This window comes from Felis catus, chromosome D3, assembly GCF_018350175.1.
Source record: "Felis catus isolate Fca126 chromosome D3, F.catus_Fca126_mat1.0, whole genome shotgun sequence".
Taxonomy (NCBI): domain Eukaryota; kingdom Metazoa; phylum Chordata; class Mammalia; order Carnivora; family Felidae; genus Felis; species Felis catus.
In genome coordinates, this window is record NC_058379.1 from 85,777,651 (window position 1) to 85,800,460 (window position 22,810).

Below are 22,810 nucleotides of genomic sequence, written 5' to 3' on the forward strand. Positions count from 1 at the left end.
TTAAAGGAAATATAGAAAAAATCCTTAGACATACACAGTAGTCAGATCTTGTAGGTCTCATATTCCTCAGTTACTTTGCAGTTATAATCTGAATAGAATACTAAGGATTAGAAAGTAAAAAAGAAAATTGGCAAAAAACAAACTGATCTTTGCTTGGCTTAATATTATTACATACCTCAGAATCTTAAAAATCACTCTTATAATGAATCAGCCATAAGGTCGGCCTTAATTAATTCAGTCTCCTGTGCAAGATCATAAATGAAACATAATTCATTGTAATTTTCATTTACCCTCCTCTACCCTTTAAAAAATAAGAAACTTCTATTTTAACCTTCTTGGCTTAGTGTTTTAATTCAATGACATAGTGAAAATGTATGGAATCGACTTAAATACCTTCTTAGATTTTTTCAGTGAGCATTGGCTCTAACCTGAGTATTTCCTTGTTGACATTAATGCAGTTTATTCAATCAAAAGCTACATTAAATTCTATATCTTCACTGCATTTATCAATTACACTCCTTTCCAGGTCACTAACCTCTCCTGAATTTTTTATTACTAAATTACTTTGATGAAGTGCGGCTTAAATTTCTCTTTAGTACTTCCTAAAGTTATGAAACTGATTCTCATTCAGGCTCACATCGTCATCTGTCAGACTATTTCTTGAGAAACTGTTCTAGCAAATACACGCATGTGCTTGCACACACATACAAAGCGCCTCAGGCTTTGCAATATTTCACGTACGGATCCTTAGAGACAGAAATAGTTGGCAATAAGGAAAATAGGGGAGACATTTCTCACTAAAGTAACTAAGGACATTTAAAAATAAATAAGCAAAAACAGTGCTCCCAAGATACAGTTCAAATACAGTGAAGAGTAATACCAACACACAATTCCAGTATCTGTAAGAAATTTACACTGAAAAGAAGGCACATGATTTAAATAACTTTACCCAGAACTTATATAAAAGCATTTTTGAGATTTGTTTCATAGGACTCAGGCAGTTTACAGCACAATATTAAAATTCTTTGTGCCTTTCCAATTCTTGACTTAAAGACCTGGAATCTTTAGGTCTTTAAAGATTAAAAAAAAAAAAAAAGTACAATCATCTGTCTACTCTGCAAGAGCTTATTTCCAAGCAGATAATAATGTCAAACTCCTCTCACACTCTCCTCATTTCCATTGTTCGTATAATTTTACAGTATTAATTATAATAAGCAACTTGTGAAAACACGAGGCTAAAAATAAAAGGTAGGATGAACAAAAGTGATTCATTTACTGCTTCGGAAGTTTCCTCCAATTGTTACCATGCTCTGGGAGACTGAGAATGTAGACCCAGGTTCGGGGGGAAGAAACTCAGTGACATGATGCCTGTCATGGTATGTGGGCTCCATCCTTATGCCTTCATCCAAACTCAATTACTTCCTAAAAGCCCCACCTCCAAATACCATCATATGAGAAATTAGGGCTTCAGGGGCGCCTGGGTTTCTCAGTCAGTTAAGCATCTGACTCTTGATTTTGGCTCAGGTCATGATCTCACATGTTGCGAGATCGAGCCCCATGTCTGCATGGAGCCTGCTTGGGATTCTCTTTCCCCCCACCCCCCCTCTCTCTCTCCGCCCCCTGCCCTTACACACTTTCTCTCATGAAATAAGTAAATGAAGTTTAAAAAAAAAGCAATTAGGACTTCAGCATGTCCATTTTGAGGGACACAAACATTCAGTCCGTGGCAAATACGTACATATAATGAAATACTACACCATAATGAGAATAAATGAAGTGCACCTTCATGCAACATCTCATAACTATAATTTTGAGCAAAGGAAGCCAGATATGTGAATATATTAAAATATTCCATTTATATAAAGTTGAAACGGAGACAAATATTAACTACGGCATTATAAGTCAGGTGTTTTCTATTGGGGAGTATGTATTAACAGTATTAATAAACCCTAGAAGGTCCCAAAGAAAGGCTTCTAGGGTTTATTAATACTATTATTTTATTCCCTGTTACATTTTAGGTACCTTTACTTCGAAAATTCTTTAAGCTTTGCATCTATAATCTGCAAAACTTTTAAGGGTTTGTTACACTACAGTGAAAAATGACATTTAAAGTCTTTAGGAAACATAATTGTTGTGAAAGAGAAGTGTCCTTGGTTAAGCTTAAAATAACTTGATATTAGACTGTAAACTGTGTGTTTAACGTTCAAGACCTTTCTTTAAGTAGTAAGAATGAAACAAGGTTATTGTCTGTTAACAAACAGTAGTCTTGGCATATCTCAATTTTTCAATTGGAAATGAAGAAATATATTCACATTGGCCTCTGGATAAAACAACACTGCATATAAGTGAAAGCAAATGATTACCTCTAAGAATTAAAGGAAAATTTCTCCAAAAATATTGTTCTGAAAAATCAGGAAGAAAATTTCAGGAATTTATTTGGAATCTTTAAAAAAGCATACAAGGATGTGTTCTCTTTACATTTAGTAGAAAAGCCAAGTGAGCACAGATTGAAATTAAAAAGGTATGGACTGGAAAAAAAAAAAGACAACAGGGTGAAATAAGAAAATATATACAAATTTATAGTCCTGATGGTGTGACTAGATTTAATAAACAAAATAAATAATTTCAGACATTTCTGGGAGAAAAAAAAGTTTATACAGGGTGCCTGGGTGGCTCAGTTGGTTGAGCATACAACTTCAGCTTAGGTCACGATCTCATAGTTCATGGGTTTGAGCCCTGCATCAGGCTTTGTGCTGACAGCTCAGAGTCTGGAGCCTGCTTTGGATTCAGTGTCTCCTTTTCTCTCCCCTGCTCACTCTCTGCCTCTCTCACTCTCAAAAATAAACATTAAAAAAATTAAGTTTTATGCTAATGAATGCCATCTTTTTTTTTTTTAGTGTTTTTCTTTTTTTTTAATTTTTTTTTTCAATGTTTATTTATTTTTGGGACAGAGAGAGACAGAGCATGGACGGGGGAGGGGCAGAGAGAGAGGGAAACACAGAATCGGAAACAGGCTCCAGGCTCTGAGCCATCAGCCCAGAGCCTGATGCGGGGCTCGAACTCACGGACCGCGAGATCGTGACCTGGCTGAAGTCGGACGCTTAACCGACTGCGCCACCCAGGCGCCCCTAATGAATGCCATTTCTAAGCATAAATGAATGATCCTTCACCGATCAAAATTAGATATAAAAGTTATATCTGAAAATATCAATAATTATGAATTTTATGTGAGTTGTTGGCCTTGAAAACAAAGCCAGTTATATGACAAACAAAATAGGTTCATTCAGGAATAGCAGAGGAATTGCAATTTTAGGACATGAAAGTTATGGCAAAACTACAGGCAAATCCAGAGAAGAAAGAAGAAAAATGTTACTTTATGGAGAAAAAGGAGGAACTTGGGGAGGGTTTTTCTGAATGAAAGTCCCTTGGAGGAGAGTGAGAATTCAGGATGGTGATCATCTCTCATTGGCTGAGGTCTGTCAGCTTCTCATTGGCTGGGCTGTTGCTGGGCAAGGACAGAATTTCTTTTTCTTGGTGGGATAGTAAATTAGGCTTCTTCCTGTTGGAAAATGCAAGGTACCCTTGTTCCTCCAATTGACAGTGACTTGGTAGGGCATGAGAGTTCTCCCTTCTGGCCTCCCAACTCTATTTTAAATGGGGTTTCCTTGGTTCCGTTTCACAGAGTTTAAAAGACTCCTATGAACATTCTGAAAGGTATTATTTATCAAAACTGCAAAGGAGGTTTTTCAAAGTTCTCCATACAGAACAAATGTCAGAAAACAATAGATCAATGTATTCAGTACTGAAGAGGAAAAATATTATGAATAAAGAATATAAAATTAGGCAAACTTGCGCAGATGTTGGTGACAAAGAGACACTTTCAGTTGTAACAATCAAAAAGTAGAACACACATACCAACTTCAAGGGGAAAAGAACCACTAAAACTTATGAAAGCAGTGAGGAGAAAAAACAATACTTATCAAAATAGGGAAATAATAGTGTAAAAGAACTAATTTTGAACACAGAAAACACTTAAAATATTAAAAAGTCTGAATAACTGATGTGAAACTAGTCTTGACAATAGCTACAAAAGTTACAAATTCTTGAGTGAAAAAACAAATAAAAAATAATATTGAAACCAATAAACTAAACTAAAAACAAAAGTTTCATCGTATTGAGAAAATAAAGGAAAATCATGTGGAGTGGAGTTGACACAAGGATGCTAACCTCCCATATGCTCTTGTGGGATTTCTTTATATGATGCATAAAATTGATGAGGGAATGGTGCAGGACAACATTCTTTAGAAATACGTGATTAGACGTAATCACATGTATATGATTAACATACAGAGACTTCACATTCTCATTGATGCAACCATACCAAATCTAGGACAATGAATAAACTAAGATATGTCTGAAGAAAAGTTCTTATGCAAAAAAAAAAAAAAAATCTCTAAGCAAAATGAAAGGATGGCCCTTCTGTGATCAAAATTACATAGAAAAGTTGCATCTGAAGGCTCAAAGATTTGCCTATTTAAAAAAAATCTCACTACTTGTTCCTATTAAATTCTACTTTATGGATCAAGATATTCCTTTCATCATAAATATGTGGTAAAGTTGGAAGGGTCCATTACCTACATATGTCTTTTCCTGAGAGGAATCTGATGAACTGATGATATCAATTGGCATATTCGTGTAAAGAAGCTGTCACTTAAGAACAACGGCCGGTAGGAAGGAGAGGTATCCATGGTTTCTGTGAGTATGTGTGTGCTTCGTGGGTCCATGTGTATGTACGTGACCTTGTTCTTGTGTATATATAAGGGCGTGTGACATGGGGAACAAAATTGTCATCTCCTGAATTTGGCCTAGAACAGGTATTTTGTCATGCATGCCTTTATTTTCTGTCTTTTCTCTATAGATGAAGGATGAAGGAAGAAAGAATATTTACCTTCTATGTAATGTAAGATGTAAAAAAATGTGAGTTCTATGCTAAAACTCTTCACGGGCTCCTGAGCCAATATTCAACCCTAAATTCATTATTTACAAGATGTACATACACTCTGTTGTTTTGTTTTACAACATTATTTTTTCAAAAGTTTCCTAAATAAAACATAATATATAATTATTATATACAATTATACATCATATTATCTTATATGCTTATAGAACTAATATATTAACATTTAACATTTCATTATAAATTAAAAATTTTATTTTTTTATACTTAAAGATGCTTTGTGGGGTGCCTGGGTGTCTCAGTCGGTTAAGCTTAAGTGTTTGACCAGCTCAGGTCATGACTTCACAGTCTGTGAGTGAGTTCAAGCCTCACATCAGGCTCTGTGTTGACAGCTCAGATCCTGGAGCCTACTTCAAATTCTACGTCTCCCTCTCTCTCTGCCCCTCCCCCACTCACACTCTGTTTGTCTCTCTCTCTCTCAAAAATAAACATTAAAAAAATTTTTTTTAAAGATGCTTTGTAGACTTTAAAAGGGAGAAGCCACTTTTCTCAACCAAAATACCACTGTTTAGCATCCAAAATGCTGAAAAAGAGGTACGCCTGGGTGGCTCCATTGGTTACATGTCCAATTTTGGCTCACGTCATGATCTCATGGTTTACGGGTTCGAGCCCCACATGTGGCTCTCTGCTCTTAGCACAGAGCCTGCTTCAGATCCTCTGCTTCCCTCTCTGTCTAGCCCTCCCCCATTCATTCTCTCTCTCACTCTCTCTCCCTCTCTCTCAAAAAGAAACACTTAAAAAAATTAAAATGCTGAAAAAGAAATTCATATAACTGACTTCTCTGACTTCTCTGACTCATAAAACTGAAGAATCTACTCCCAAGAAAATGAACAAAGCTCTAAGAAACAAAAGTATAATGAAATCTATTCTTCTCCAAGCTTTGCGTATGTTCAAATTTCACTCACTGTTTGGAACTGTGCAGTACAGAACATTTTTGAATGGTGTTATTGCACGAGCTCAGTTGTGGCATCATTTTGAGGTCAATCATTAAAGAAAAAGAGCTACATTTTCCTAACATAAACGTGATAAGCTCTTTAAAATCCAAACACTATTTGTCAGAACTTTCCAACTGGAACTGAAGAAGCCACCGACGCGTCTTACAAGGTAACTTATCACCGTGGCTGGAGAAGCACACACGCGAGCTGAGACAATAATAAAGCCGTGTACAGTGGGCATCGGTGATTGCCTGCAGTATAAACAGGAAGTGAAATAAATCATGGCGCTGACACTTTCCACCATGAAGGAGTTCACTGTATTAAAGATTTAGATACAGACGTGAAGGCCGGGTTAACATCCCATGTGTAGAATTGCGCTTTTGCCTTACAAATGGTCGGATCTACAGAAGTGAATTAACTTGCCCTTTTTCTGTATTTTCGGGTTCTGCACCAACTCTCCCATGAAGGAAGGCTCCTTTTATGTGACTGCTAAGCCACAGACACAATGGAGGCGGTATCTTAGAAGTGTCAAGTACACGTTTTGCGTCTCCGCATTTATCTTGGAACAGTTAAGTTGACATCAGCTCTAATGACCAAAGAGCAATGGGGACAAAACTGCGGATGCCCTGGCGCGAATGAAGCCAGTAGCACCAATTTAGAGTAGTGACTCTCCTCTTCCATGCCATGTTGACAACGGTAAAGAAAATGCCAGTCCTGTGTAAGTTTGCCTTTGATGAAGGAGAAAGAGGTAATATTTTATTAAAGCTAAACCATTGTCTACGTATCTTTTTTTAACATTCTGTGGCAAAATGTGAAGCACACGTAAAATATTTTTGCAGCATTCCAAACATCAGTAGTTGTCTAGAAGATAAAAAGTTTTGAAATTGTTTACATTGCGATCTGAACAAGCTACTCTTTTCATGAAATTCCATTATTCTTTGGTATCACGAGTGAAAAGGAAAAAAAAAAACAGTGGTTGTTCAGACTTGGATGTCTGGTAGACATTTTTTCCATTTAGTTGAAGTACATTTGCATTGATTCCAGTTTGAGGCATCGCAAATAAGGCCTCCGTACACAGCCGCGTGCAGGTTTTTGCATAAACATGTTTTCAGTCCTGCTGGGAAATGCCTAGAAGTGAGTTCACTGGTCACATAATGTATGTTTAACTTTATAAGATACCACCAAACCATATGTAATATTAATCATATCATGTGTTTCTTCCTGACTGTGCTTTGGCGTTTTACATGTTTCAAATAGTTTGTCTACTTCATGTACATTATCACATTTAAGGACATAGAGTTGTTTATAACAGCCCCTTATTATCTTGTTAATGTCTGTATGAGGGATGTCCTTTCATTTCCGACGATGATAATACGTAACTTCTTTTTCTTTTTTAACTGATCAATCTAAGCTAGATGTTTATCAATTTTCTTGATTAATTTCAAAGATCAGAGCTTTCTCACCTCTCTCTACCATTTTTCCATTTTCAATCTTATGAGTTTTACTCTTATCTTTATTATTTCTGTCCTTTTACTTGATGTGGGTTTAAGTTCTTCATCTCCAAGTTTTTCTAATTGAATATTTAGATGATTGAGTCCTTTATCTTTTACAAGAAGCATTTAATTCCATAAATTTCACTTAAAGCACTGTGTTACCTGTATCTCACAAATTATGTCATGTTTTTACTTTTGTTCAGTTCAAAAAATTTTCTAATTTCATTTTACCTTCTTTAACCCATAAGTTATTTAGTAGTGTGTTGTTTAATTTTCAAATATTTGGACATTTTTAAGATAACTTTCTATTATTGCATCTTAGTTTAATTTCTTTGTGGCTACAGAACATATTTTGTATAATTTTACTTCTTTTAAAATTTGTTTAGGCTACTTTTGTGGCCCAGAACATGGTCTAACTACAAAATATTCCCTGTGCATTTGAAACAAATTGATGTTTTGTTCATGTTAGATGGGGTTTCCTATTAATAATAGTTACATAAAGTTTGCTGATAATGTTTTTTAGATTCCACATGTTTTTTTGATTTTTCTCTCTGCTTGTTCTACTGGTTACTTTTATTCCTACTTCACAATTATGGTAGTTATTAGATCTAGAACTAAATCATGACATTTAAGCTATTAATAATAACATATATAGTATTCTAGTGTAAATTTTTCATATGTTGATAATTCCATTCACACATGAGTGTTATTTGTAATACAAACATTTTTTTGCTATGAATATCTTAAACTTCAAATGGACATAGAAAGATTAATAATTCTTGAGCTTGATTAATGAACAGATAATCTCCATTTGTTCTACTGCTTTTAAACAACTAAGCTCATAAACAATGGGCTTTTTAAAAGATATAGTCCTAATTTTTAGTATCATAGCCAAAAAGAGACAGCCCCAGATGATCCCTACTTTTCCATCAAGATACGATTCAGACATTCCCCAATAAGGGACATGACTTACAGCAGATGCCATGAGTAGGATTTTCTAGCCACTCATGTAGCCTTCCAGATAGTTCCAAGAGGCCACCCCGATGGAAAACAATTCCAGTGCCCATACAGCAGTCCTTCTTGTAATTCTGTCATTATAGTCTCTCAGTGCTATGCTTATAGGTATGACATATATTTTGAAATCATATATAAACATATATGTTTAAATATATATAAACTTTCATATACTTTTAAGGCTGTATGTGTTTACATACATAAACTATATATATGCGCTTTTAAACTATAAATATGATTTGAAACATGCATGTATAGTTTTTAAATATTGTTTCCTTGATGTTGACATAATCTAATTTGACATTTATCCTCAAGTTCAAAAGACTTCAGATTTAATGAATTCAATAATTTGTCATCATATATAACTTCCCTTGTCTAAATTTTTGCTATTCCCATAAATAGCACTACTATTCTTCCAGTAAACCCAGGTAAGAAATTTCAGTTACCTTTAACTTACTTCTCTTCTGCAATTTCCCAGAATAAATCCACCATGGCTGATACTTACTAATATGTTTTTAGTTGGAAAGTGATTCAAATGAATAATTTATTTTAAAAGAATGTATTGCCTCTTTAAGTCAATTCAGGAAAAACTGTTTTAAACTCATGACACATTAAAAAAATATTGGGATGATCATCTAATTTCCATTACCTGGGATAACATGGTATCATATTGCTTCTAGAAATTTTAGAAAAAATACATCATTACAAAGGAAGCCAATTTTCCCTTCAATCAACAGTCAGAGCCCTTTTCCCTTTTCACTCTATAATGTGTCTGGATCATTACTCTTGTAATCATTACACTCACTGTATTACAGTTATTAGTATGTGTTTTTAAAAATTTACATAAATTCTATCATTCCATAAGATGTTTTAAAACTTACAATTTTCATGTGAATGAGATAATCCTCATTATATATTTGTACAGTTATAACTTATTATTTATCTTTGTGTATGCATGTTTCACTTTAACCTGCATAAAACTAAATCCATATCTACACGTAGGCATAACAAAAAGTCAAACAAGAAACTGAATAACCAAATTTGTTATACTCGCTGCTACAGTTACGTCTTTGCACATAAACAGGTATCTCAAAATTTTGGAGATTAAAGCAGCAAACCCTTATTATCTCACACTTTCCATGGTTCAGGATTTAGGAGGCAGGTTAGTGAGATGGCTGTGTTCTAGGGTATCTCAAGAGGTTACAATCAAGATCTTGGCCAGAGACCCTCTAAATTACTAGTATAAGGTAAAATTTTTAAGCTGTAGAAAAAGAGAAAACACAAGATGGTATAACATAAGAATAATATTGGAGTAACAAAATACATAAACTGTTAAATACGACTGAGCTGGAATGTTACTCAACTACAGACATTTAAAGATCACTTTAAAAAATAAAATACGGCCATATCCTTTATAAAAGATGACTTCTAAAAATAATTGCTAAGAAGGACTGAGTATATGGATGAACAAGAATGCACAAAGCAAATGCCAGGAAGAGAATAATGGCATTATCAACAGAGGATAATATGAAATCTAAAGTAAAAAACATTAAAATGAAAAATGAAAAAATGCTGGGGCACCTGCGTGGCTCAGTCGTTAAGCGTCCAACTTGGCTCTGGTCATGATCTCACAGTTTGTGGGTTCGAGACCCGCATCGGGCTCTGTGCTGACAGCTCAGAGCCTGGAGCCTGCTTCGGATTCTGGGTCTCCCTCTCTCTGCCCCTCACCCACTCATGTTCTTGCTCTCTCTCTCTCTCTCTCTCTCAAAAATAAAAAACAAACATTAAAAGAAAGAAAGAAAAGTGAAAAATGCAGTGGAATAGTTTATAATAATTAAAGGATAAACCCTGTTACATTTTTCAAGATGAAAGAAAAATTATTTTGTAATTTAAAAAGAGGCAAATCTTACTGTGAAAAGATAGAAAGTTCATGAACCTTACTTTATATCTAGCACAGGTGGAAATACATAAAGTAAAACTTTTATAAATAAAGGAAACATGATTAATCCAAGAATGCTGACAGAATTTAAGACACCTTGCTCAGATGTACACAAGGAAAATTAATAATAACTAAAGATTTAGGAAGATTTGAATAACCGAAATCACCACAAACTGTAATCAATTCACAAATAATATTGATCGTTTTCAAACGCTAATGGAACCTTTTAAAAACTGGACCAGGCATTAGGCCACAAAGAAAGAAAACAATTACACAACGAAGGAAAGTATATGGTCCATCTCTTGCCCCAAATGCATCAAAAATTGTTGCACTATATGCTAACTAACTTGAATGTAAATTTCAAAAAAAAATTAAAAATAAAACAAGTTAAAATTTTTTTTTAAAAATAGATGCTAATCACAAAAACTTGTCTTTCCTATCTTGCCCCACCATCCCCAAGAAATATCCATCTTTCAAATCATACAAATGCTAGCATTCTTTGAACATTTTTTAAATAATGTAAGTAAAACTAAAATTGCAGTTACTTAGGAGTAAACAAAATGAAGGTAAAAAATGTTAGTGCAATTAATGCCTTTGTTGGAACGTAATAAATATTTAAAACAGATGAAAGATAAATACAACCCAAGAATCAAGACATATAATTAAGTAAAATTCTGAAATTTTCAAGAACTCAGTACAGATGAAAGGAGAAATCAATGAAACACAAGACATGGAAAAAATGAAAATTGGATCCTATGAAAAACCAAGAGTCTTTGACAAGTCTGATCATAAGGAAAGGAAAGAGTCTGATGTATACAACATTAGGGGTGAACCCGGTCTGTGAAAAAATAGAAAAAAAAAGAAAACAATAGAAAAATAGAAAAAAAAGGTGGGGAGACTTCAGCCTCAAAATAGATTCGAATAAACAGTTCAAGGATGGGCATTCCTAATGTTAAGATTTCCTAAACGATATAAAAAAGGAAAGAAGCTCAGTGGCTGCCACTCTCTCCTAACAAGTAATGAAGCTGAAACTGACTGAAAAATCGACAAACCTCCTGAGATCTGGAGAAGTCAGGTCACAGGGCACACGGCTGTCCCTAAAACTGGAGAGTCAGACAGGCAGATTCAGAGAATCACTACAGACCAGAGCAGAAATTGCTGTGGGAACCAGTGCCTGGAAAGGAAAACCGGAATGGTAATTGATGAGTTCATACAATTAAAGAGGCTCGGTGTGGACAGGTCTGAGTTAAAAACTCAACGGGGAATCTAGTCCCTAGGGGACCCTAGTACTTTTGTGAGTTTTACCTCCTCAAGTTCTACCATATTCTCACAATATATATTGAAGAAAAATATATTGAGAGGCACAAATAATAAACTATAAAAATTTGGTGACTGGACTTAACGGGGGATAATTTCATAGTACATGGAAATGTAAAGTCACTGTGATATTCATCTGAAAATAATAGGACATTGAATGTCAGTTACACTTCAATTAAACCCACGTGCGTGCGCGTGCGCGCGCACACACACACACACACACACACACACACACACACCTACAACACACAGGCAGGAGCTTTAAAAATGAAGCTTGCATTTAGCAAAACAAAAATTTTAAACTCCAAAATAAATACATAAAAGTATAAAGATGAGCAATAAAACTTGACAAAACATCAACAAGGGCGAGAGCCAATCGGCGTTCACCTCCCTCACTATCTAATCTTTTAGCACGTTCTCAACTTTCCCTTCCGAAGGATTCTGGTCTCCAGTCTTTCTGAATCTCCATCACCCCTCCCCTAGGCCCGGCCAGTCTTCTCTGCCTTCTGAGCCTCAGCAATAGTGAAGGAGGATGGACTGAGGCAAACTTCCCTCTCCCTCCCTCCATTTTCCACGCGGAGATTTTGGATCCCCCAAACTGCACACAATAAAAAGTAGTCCCTACTTTTTTTCCCAGTCGCTTGAGGTTTGGTTTCTCAGATCTGCCCTTTAAATTATTTGCTTGCGTTTGTTAATCTATGCCATGAGAGAAGGTTCTAGATTTATCATTTCCATTTTCATATTCAACTGCCATCATTGGAACAGTCCATCTTTGCCTACTGATTTGGGATGCCTTTTCATTCTGGAATCTGTTTTCTGTTCCATAATGATCTATTTCTCCATTCTCATGCAGCAGGCACTGCACTGTGTGTGTGTGTGTGTGTGTGTGTGTGTGTGCATTATAGCTATGGTATTTTGGATAACAGATTGGGCAACTGCTTCTCATTGACAAAGAGATATGGTGAGACAAGAGATCGTTTGGAAAACAAGCAACTTCTTTTGGGTTTTAGAGATTTAGAAAGAAAACTCAGTGGGCTTCAGGAAACTGTTAGAATGCTATAGCGTCAGCTCATACAAAAAAAAAAATTACTAATTAAATCTTAAGTGCCTTGAAACCATAATTTAAAAGACTTATTTCGACTCCTTTAAATTCCCAGGACAGCCAAATTTAAATTTTTATCCTTAGGTGATTGTCGAGGTAAAAGTATCATTGGTTAATCCAAAATATTTTCAGCAAGGATCCCAAACAAACCAACAGGTAAATACACAGTACATAGTTATACCTGGTTCGGAGCTGTTTTATGGCATTATTACCTATAATTCCCTCCTGTTTCTACTAGTGAATTAATTAGCATTCTCCCATAGATATTCATCAAATCTTGAGTTGGGGCAAGCAGTAAGCATTAAAAAAAAAACAACAGAAGACAAATATTTGCATGTAAAACATCTGCTTTGTCAGCACTAGGATTCTAGCTGTGTTAATTTAGCAATAACAATGTAGCCTACAGAAGCTTTATCAGTATGGTTTGTATATTGAGGTTAATGCCCTTGCAAATGAGTTTATATTTACATATTCTATGTTGTGGGAGTTTTAAACCATTCTTCAAAAAATATTAGGTATAGGTAGCTAAGGTGATTTTTGTGATACTTGAATTAAAATAACATGAAATGTTATACCAATCATTATGCTAAATTTGTATTCCATTCAATATGGTAGAACAGTGAGTTAAAGGCTGGATAATAGAAGTATAATGAATAACACACCTAGCTAGGATTTATTTTATTTGGACAGAATTCTGTAAAGGGCAATGCTTGTCTATTCTTATTCCTGACTCATATAGGAAACCTGGCCATAATGTTAAAACAAATTCTACCCCAGTATGCCTTCATGGCCACGTTCAAAATTACAGAGGTAGGATTTATTTAACCTGTGACTGTATCACGATAACAGTGAGATGATTTCCAATAAATGAAGCCAAATTTTGGGAAGAGTTCTATGTACAATTTAGTTCATTCTACAGCAGCCTAAATATAAATAAATATAATCAATACTGTAACAGAAGAATAAGGTCAAACGTTTCCAATTAACCATCCCTAACAGAACTGGTGTTACTATTATGTTTTGTGATCAAGACAAATGTTATTTTATGTTCCTAGCTGGAACTATTCAATTTTTTTCTGGTCTGCCAACCCCTGATATATTTTTCACTAAAATGTTTATTCTTAATCCAAGACCTTTACTATTGTTTAATTACATGTTATTGTTTGGTGATAGACTTATTAAAAGTACAGTCATTAATACTATCTTTTTGTTTTCTGCTGACGCCTTTCTTTCCCTCCAAGTACTCTGCTTAATGTCCACTACTGGTTTTTTTTAACAGGAATTGGCTTTTTTAAAAAATAGAAATATGCCCATGTTCTTTGTTGTATCTTTCTCTGTCACTTAGTGTTGCTTTCTATTGTAGATGATGCTGGGGAGAGTTTATAGAATCCGCTTTCTTCACAGGAAGAGTCATTTTCTCACTGAACTGACAGTGAACTCATATCAGGTATTTTGTGTGACACAGCTCCACAATTCCTGCCTGTGGGTGACAAAGCCTTCATGCGCACCAGGGGCCCACAACCTGTTTCATACCATGATGGCAATAAAGACATAGCAAAGCACTGACCCCAGCACACGTCCATCCAGTCTGGTAGTAATCAAACGCTCCCCTGGCAGAATTTTTGGAGTGCTATTCTCTAGATACTTTGGTAACACATCCCAGAGATTAAAGAAAGGTCTTGATTGTGGGCAAAGCACAATTTTAAGTTATGGAACTAGACTGTGTACTCCAAATTCATGCTTGACATTATGAACATGAATACCATATTTATGGATTCAAAGGAGAATCAAATTCCTCCTCTGAATCATTGACAAATATTTTTCAGAACCCCAAAAACAAAAGACCTGGTGGCTCAGTTGGTTAAGCATCTGACTTTGGCTCAGGTCATGATCTTCCAGTTTGTGGTTTGAGCCCCGAGTCAGGCTCTATGCTGACAGCTCAGAGCCTGGATCCTGCTTCAGATTCTGTGTCTCCCTTTCCCTTTGCCCCTTCCCCATTGGTGCTCCGTCTCTCTCTCTCTGTGTTAAAAATAAACATTATTTTTTTTTAAAGATGTGATATAAAAATCATGTTTTTATCAGTCTCTGTAAGGGATTTCACTCCAGTGCCAACCGAATATTCCACGTATTCATTCTTCCTCTATGAAATGTCCACATACATTGGACTTCTCTAGGCTTTTTTTCTCCTTTTCATTCTATGGACCACTAGGGAGGAGAACTCCTGTGTTCAATTCTTTCATTGTGTGTTTGCCTGAGGAATCTCAGAAAGAGTTTTATATTGTTTTCTCTGAATAGGTCAAAGGATTAGGTCACAATGTGGAACTCCAAGGTCTAGAATAAAAGCCACTAAGTTCAGTTCACACAGCAAAGATGATCTGGACAAAAAGTCTTTTCCTTATACTTATTCTGAATTGTTTTTGGCTATTTTTCTCCATAAAAATATTCCCATTTGTTGACCTGTGCAACTTAAACTCTTTTCCTTCATACTTATAATTACAGATGCTGTAATGTTACATTTGCAAATGTTGGCTGACACCTTTAAATTAATTTAAGGAGCACACCTGTCATTTTATTTTTAATCCTTTCTCCAGAAGCTCCGTGTGTGGCTAAATCTGATGGTGTTAATGTCTGCTGTGTGCAAAAGGTTAAAAGAGTCCTCCAAAGTAAATGGCTGTTCTTAAAATAAGATTATGTTATTTCCATATACCGTTCCTTTTTTTTAAAAGAGGCTGCAGAGATTGTGTTTGGATTTTAATAAACAAGTGGACTTCATTGTAATCAGTTTGAACAACTTAGAGCAATCGTTCTATGACAATTTCATGTATCTTATTGATTTTGTACAAACAGCAATTCGAGTGACTCCTATATTCAATACTGTGTTAGAGAAGATACAATGTTTACTTGGCACCTCCAACTTCATATTAATATCCGCTGATAAGAGAGTAGATAACTTTTACTAAGAGATAACATAGCTATATGAAAGTGAGAATTAAGGCTGAAACTCTCCTTGGCAAACATGTTGATAAAAAAGCGAATATCCGATATATAACAGACGGGAAAAAATCAAGATGATTCAGAATCTCAAATGCAGAAAGAGTTGGGAAGGTTGTAGGCATTGTCTAGAAAGTTTAGTGCCAAATGGGCTTTACTGGATAAAAATTGAGAGAAATACTTGATTTCACATCAAACTATAATCTTCCTGTGAATTAGAAACTAAATGTGTATTTCTCTCATTCATAGATGTAAACAGTCATGGAGTAGTTAGTTACCATTCTCAAATGCTACCAAAGCGAACCACCTAAGATAGGTTTTCTTTTGCTACCTGGGCGTTGGTGCCTAGAAGATAGGACAGGTAGATAAGGAAGTTTTTCAAGGGGAAAATCATGTATCAAAAAATACTGAGTAATAAGTATTTCCAAAGCGATGAGAAAGGGAATCTTTTCAAGAAATTTCTAATCCAATAAAAAAAAATCTACAGATACGATTAGATACATATAATTATAAATGAATAGGTTAAGTGATGGCTATGAATTGTCATGATGGGAGGGAATGGGACATGATATGAGCTAGAAACCAGAAAGGGTTAACAGAGGAAGGTGAGTGCAAATGGCCCTGGATGAGGCAACAATCAAGTGTGCAAAAATCGGAGAGCCTGAGGCAATCACACCAGATGAGCCCTGGAAAGTAAGAATATGGGGGTGTTGTAGGAAGCAGTACAGTTGAGCTAAAATGGACAGTCTTTAAAGAGGAATAATAGAGTATAAATCTGAAATTAAGAAATCAAACACCCAGGACAAAACATGGAATGGTTAAACTAACAACCAGGTTAAAAGTTTGTACTTTGTTAAACACACACACACACACACACACACACACACACACTCACACACGATTCAGGATACTTGAAAAGATTTTCAAGTGAGAGTAGCAGTAGAGTATTAAATGGATTGACATGGGGAAAAGACCAGAATACAAGAGGCCTGTTAGGAAAAAGTTAACTTAGAAGGAGATTTCAGCCCTCCCGTCCTCTTTCCGGCATCTTTCCGTGCCGCCATAATGGTGGGCATGAATATCCTGACAGATGCTCTCAAGACCATTAACAATGCTGAGAAGAGAGGCAAACGCCAGGTTCTTATTAGGCCATGCTCCAAAGTCATCATCAGATTTCCGACTGTGATGATTAAGCATGGTTACATTGGTGAAGTTGAAATCATCGATGATCACAGAGCTCGGAAAATTGTTGTGAACCTCACAGGCAGGTTAAACAAGTGTGGGGTGATCAGCCCCGAGTTTGATGTACAAGTCAAAGATCTAGAAAAATGGCAGAATAATCTGCTCCCGTCCCGCCAGTTTGGTTCCTTTGTACTGACAACCTCAGCTGGCATCATGGACCATGAAGAAGCAAGGCGAAAACACACAGGAGGGAAAATCCTGGGATTCTTTTTCTAGGGATATAATACATTCATACAAACAAAATGCCTCAATGGGAGAAAAAAAAAAAGAAGGAGATTTGAAAGATAAGTTGTTATTTAGTATCTAAATACTTTCCCTACATACTTCATACATACTTCCCATACATACTTCAAATTACTGCTACATCCTTCATAATGCAGGGAACAGAAAAGTTAAAGGAAATATGGTATCAGCCATAGTCTTAGAATGTAGAGTGTCGTAAAAATTGATGTCATTTATTTACAAATAGAAAACTTTAAACCTGTGCTTTTTTTCATATATAAAACTAATAAGCAAAAGAAATCAGTGTGGTCTGAATGGATTCATATTTTCTATAATCATCTTATTCCAATGAAGCCATTAGGAAACTGGAAATGTTCTCTGTAATCCAAAGACTGAAAGTATGTTTAAATTAACCAAAACAGATTATGATTCTTCAATTCAAGAGAATATGTGCAATCTAAATATTTTCTTTGCAATTTTTTTCTAATTTATTTGCCTATTTATTAGTTTTGAGGGGAGAAGTTTTGAACGACACTAGCATATGCATGTTTCTGAAAATTTAGTAACTTGTGCAGTTTGAGAATGGAAATCAATAAAAAATGATAGGTTCCAACAGCATCAACTTTTATTAACTTTGAAGCTAGATCATGTTTTTTTTTTTTTAACATAGCTCCAAAATTAAAGATACTTTCTTGGCAAGTTCTAGTTTCAGACTGATGTTTAATTAGTCTTAATCATTCAAACAGCTTAAACCAAATGCAATCTACTCACTTATTAGATGAATTACAGCAGTATACTACAGGGCATTTTTGTCATATTTGACACATGTACAGATGTGACTGATTTGGCATGAGTCAGATAAATATTTTTTTAATAATTATTTTCACCCAGTGGGAAATTGCTTCAAAAATTTGAAACTATTGGGAACATGTAAGTGTACTACCTAGGTTGAAATCAGCTGACACAGGCAAGAGACCATATGCCTTTGTGTTCACACAGTATTTAAAACTTTACAAAGCCAGCTGGCTTTATCTCATAATTTAATTACATATAAAAATGTTGAGCTAAATACTGCGATGCTTGCCAAAAATTGCTTTAAATATCTTCACCCTCCTTAGCTCCATGTTATTGAATTTACATGTTTCGTAACTCCTACCCTTAAAATTACTTCTTTGTTTTTCAATATTAGTCTTTTAATAAAATATTACTTTGCCTAACATATTTTATTCTGCCCAATAAATTAGTGTGGATGTTCTTTGCATGATACAGCAAAATGATTTTCTGAGGGTTAGGAGGTTAGGGCGCCAACCCCCTACACAATCGAAATCTATATATAAATTTGACCCCCCCAAAACTCAACTACTAATAGCCTGTTGACCAGAAGCCTTACCAATAGCAGAAACAATCAATTAACACATATTTTTTATGTTATGTGTATTATATACTGTATTCTTACGAAGGAAATGTTAAAAAAAATCATGATAAAGAGAAAATACATTTACAGTACTGCGCTGTGTTTGTTTCAAAAATCCATGTATGCCTGGACCCAGGCAGTTCAAACCAATGTTGTTCAAGGGTCAGCTGTATGAATACATATGTGAAGCAAGGAAAGAAAGGGAATTCCATATTCCAACAAAAGCCATTACAATTTAAAGATATAATATTTGACAACAACAACAAAAACTCCTATTTGATAATAAGGGAGATATATGTTAATGGAATGCATATCACAGAATTTCTATCGTATTAATGCCTATTTTCTTCTCAGTACTTCAAAAGTATGGCTGAATTTTGAATGAAGAGAGATGTCTTTGTTTGATAGATGCACCTCTGTTACCTAGTCTTTTCTTTTTAGTTACCTTTTTTTCCAGTAAGATACTATGCCACACTTTTTAAAATTTTTAAAAATCAACATTTTCTGCCCCAGATGCTATGATTCTATAAGTTTCTTTAAAAATGACCTTTGGCCATGGAAGACAAATGTACTATTAATAGCAAAATGAATGATTTTCTTTGTTTTATTCTCTTAAATATTTGAAAACATTTTCATTTTCTCACAAAATTATATTTTAAAAGAACTCTGGATCTTTAATATCTTCACACCATGGGAAGAAAAATACTTTCATACACTAAAGTCATGCATAATTCATTTATGCTAGAGAAAATGATCATGAACAGCATTTACAAAATAAATGGAAAATGTTTTAATGAGCACATAAAAATGTTTACTTTATAAAAACAAAGTTATAATTTTATATTTGCATGATTTTAGGAGTGCTTAATTTAAATGAATCAATTATGGAGACTTGAGTAGGAAACTCCCTTTGGATAGATATACTGTCCATATTATTTTATCTAAAATCGTATGTTTAATTTATGGGGGAGATATTACAATTTCAGAATTCAGAGAAAAATGCTCACTCTGTTTTTCTAGAACACTATTTTTTTTTAAGTCTTCCCTCTACTTTCACTGCCTGGAAACTTAAAACCAAACATTGCTCTATTACCAAAAGTACTACTCTGCAGTCAGTCAACTAAAATAGGTTCATGGATTGAAAACTGGCTCTTACACCGTTTCTTTATTATTCAGCCTTCCCAACTTCCAGTCATTGCCCAACTGGGCTATTCACTATTTTTATATTTCTGTGCTTTTCCATCTACAGTTTTCTTTCAGGCATGGAAAGTTCTCTTTTCCGCCCTCCCCTCCCCCCCCAAGACATTGTGCAGCATCCATTTAAACCGATTTCAAGCCACTTCTCTTTGAAAAAAGTATTTTCAATGCCATTTTCCCTTGAATAATCTCTCCTCATTGAATCCAGCTCTTTTTGTCTCCACTGCTCATTTGGGAATTTGGTTTTCTCTGTTATTGTTGGAACTAGATGCTCTTTACCTGACTGTATGTCCTAGAACAGAGGAGCCATGTCTATTGCGGTCTTCTATTGGCCACTCTTGATATAGGCTTATGTGGTAAAATTTTGTTACTTAATTGCTGGATCTAAATTTCAGTGAATAGTTTTATTGTTCCAGTTATGCTTCAGCAGATATTCCCCTACCTAGATGTCAGAGTCATTACATATGGAGAGAGGGATTTACCTTTGCCATGTTACCTGCAAATGCAGTGTTCTTGGGATGGCCTTTCAAAAACTGGGCACCCATGTGTTATCCCAGTGAACTGTTCAAGGAAATTTGACCTTATTCTCCATAACCAATTTTGGAAAGTGATGATTATTCTATAAAATGATTATCTGTTACACTGAGACATAACGCATTACTAACATATATAGAATACAAAAATATCTGTATCTATAGATATATAGACTTGTACATCAATGTATAATACATATGTATCTCTATTTACAGATCCCTATGTATAGGGAGAGACAGAGATAGTGTATGCATATAAATATACATTTTAGGTGGGAAATGGACTTGGATGAGAAAACAAACTAACTTAGTGAGATTTCAGACCTGCAATAAAATGTTTCATTCTTTTCTGAATGTTAATTTAAACAGCATTACTCCTTGAGATATCGTAAAACAAAACAAAAACCCAAACAAACTTAACTAGAATAAAGCATGTAATGCCATTTTCCACTGTAAAGCACTATAAAATGTTGGTTATTATTATTTTCTTATCTTTTGTCTGAGGTTTAAGTTGGATACAATGATGATAATACTACTACTACGTAAGGTAGGGACAATGTTCTGTAACTAAAAGGAGACTCAAAATGCTTATAATATCTAGTGTCTTCTTACAAATCACTTTATCCCCGCATGATTTAGTTATGGCTGAGAGGTTTAGGGAGACATTCTCAGGATCAGAGAAAATGAGTGATAGCTTCAAATTCTAATGCTACTACTTAAGTTTAACAAACCATCTGAATCTCTATCTCTTCATCTAGAAAATGTAAGTAACACCAGCTGGCATGCTTGTGAGACCAAAGATAAGGTATAAAAACACCTGGCAGTGTGTGTGTGTGTGTGTGTATGTGTGTGTGTGTGTGTGTTTAAGAAACATTTAACAATTGGGAACTATTGATAGTGTTAGCATCATCTTTTGAGAATAAATATATTGGTTTACACCTCTATGCTTTAGCACGCCAAATATTATATACCATATAATTTTTTCTCTTATCTTATCCAATATCTATGATGAAATCTAATTCATCAACATGTCGATTTGATTTCTAGAGGTCTTTAACATGGTGGTATTTCAAACTTTATATTCTGCAAATTACATCCTTCTAAATTAAATGCACTTTATGCTGATTTAGCATATTGAAATTTTATGTTTAAGTGATAAACCAAAATAGTCTGTTCAGGAGTTATAGGATAATGACTGATTTTATGATTTCATTCAGCGTCCAAATGCCTACGTTCATTACGTGTCAGGCACTCTGCTAGGTAATGGGGACACAGGCATGAAAACCACTAAACTCTTGCCTTTAGGTGTATCTCAGTCTTTGGGGAAAGAAAGGGAAAAGAAAGTGCATTTTATGAATCACATCTTAAAAGTCTGGACAATGTATCATGAGGGCCCAGAGAAAGGAAGAGGCACATAGTCCTATAGGTATAGTTTGGGTGGAGGACCTCGTATAGGAGTTGATGCCTAAGGACCACATATTGTCAATTGGACAAGAAGTAGAAGCATCCCAGCGCAGTTATATACCAGCACCAGTAGGATGGGAGGCCTTTCAACCAGATGTTATAGCAAAGAAATTTAAATGACAATATTAAAAACAATCTAAAAATTAGAAGGCAATCTGAAAACAGATACCTTTCTCTTTGAGCCTCTCATCCGGGGTAACTGGAACTTAGGCTGAGTAAGAGTTGATAAAATACTGTCTTTATTTTTATTTCCCCAACATGATGTAAGAAAACAATTATAAATCTATATTAACTCCTTTTACAACTAATGTGACATTAGTACCCACTTGTGAAGTTTCAGCCCTTGATAAGTAATCGAAACATCTTTTTGAGAAATAAGCTTTTATAGTTTATGCATGTGAGTATGCAAATGTATTTTATATGTATGTATGAAAGTAATTCAAGTCATCCTGAAAGCAAATTTTCTCTCTACAAATTTATCTTCACAGAGGGAACAGTGCCCTCCCCTGCACAACATATTTGCTTCTTCAAGCCATCTTTCCTCTTATCTGAATGCGTGCACACCATGCATTCCCCTTTTTCTGTTCTGGTAACATGGCCAACCACTTGTACCATTTTGCATCTATTCATCAGATATTTGTGTTTGTCAATGACCTACTAATTAACGTGTAAAACATTTCGTTAGAGGTTGGGGCGGTGGGGGAGATGGATGGCTCAGCATGGAAGGGTGAAAAGGCAGTTGCCTAAAAATCATGTAGCAAATTACAAAGTTATAGGTAGAATAAAGGAAGTCAGGTTGGGTTTAGAGAAGTGAAGTGAAGGGGTGAAGAGGCATTTTCTGCCTGATCTTTTAATTTTTATTGCTAAGATTTTATCTATGTAAATGAAAAACATGAAGAGGAAATCATTTTAAATCTAAAGTTTTTCCTC

The 22,810-nt window shown here is 35.0% G+C and overlaps 1 protein-coding gene across 1 annotated transcript; it reads left to right on the forward strand.

The window, feature by feature from the left end:
• Positions 1-16,870: 16,870 nt before the first annotated feature.
• LOC101097520 (40S ribosomal protein S15a-like) lies at positions 16,871-17,294 on the forward strand. The gene has a single exon (XM_045042150.1). The coding sequence runs from the start codon at positions 16,874-16,876 to the stop codon at positions 17,264-17,266; it is 393 nt and encodes a 130-aa protein (XP_044898085.1). The 5' UTR covers positions 16,871-16,873; the 3' UTR covers positions 17,267-17,294.
• The last annotated feature ends 5,516 nt before the right edge of the window (positions 17,295-22,810 follow it).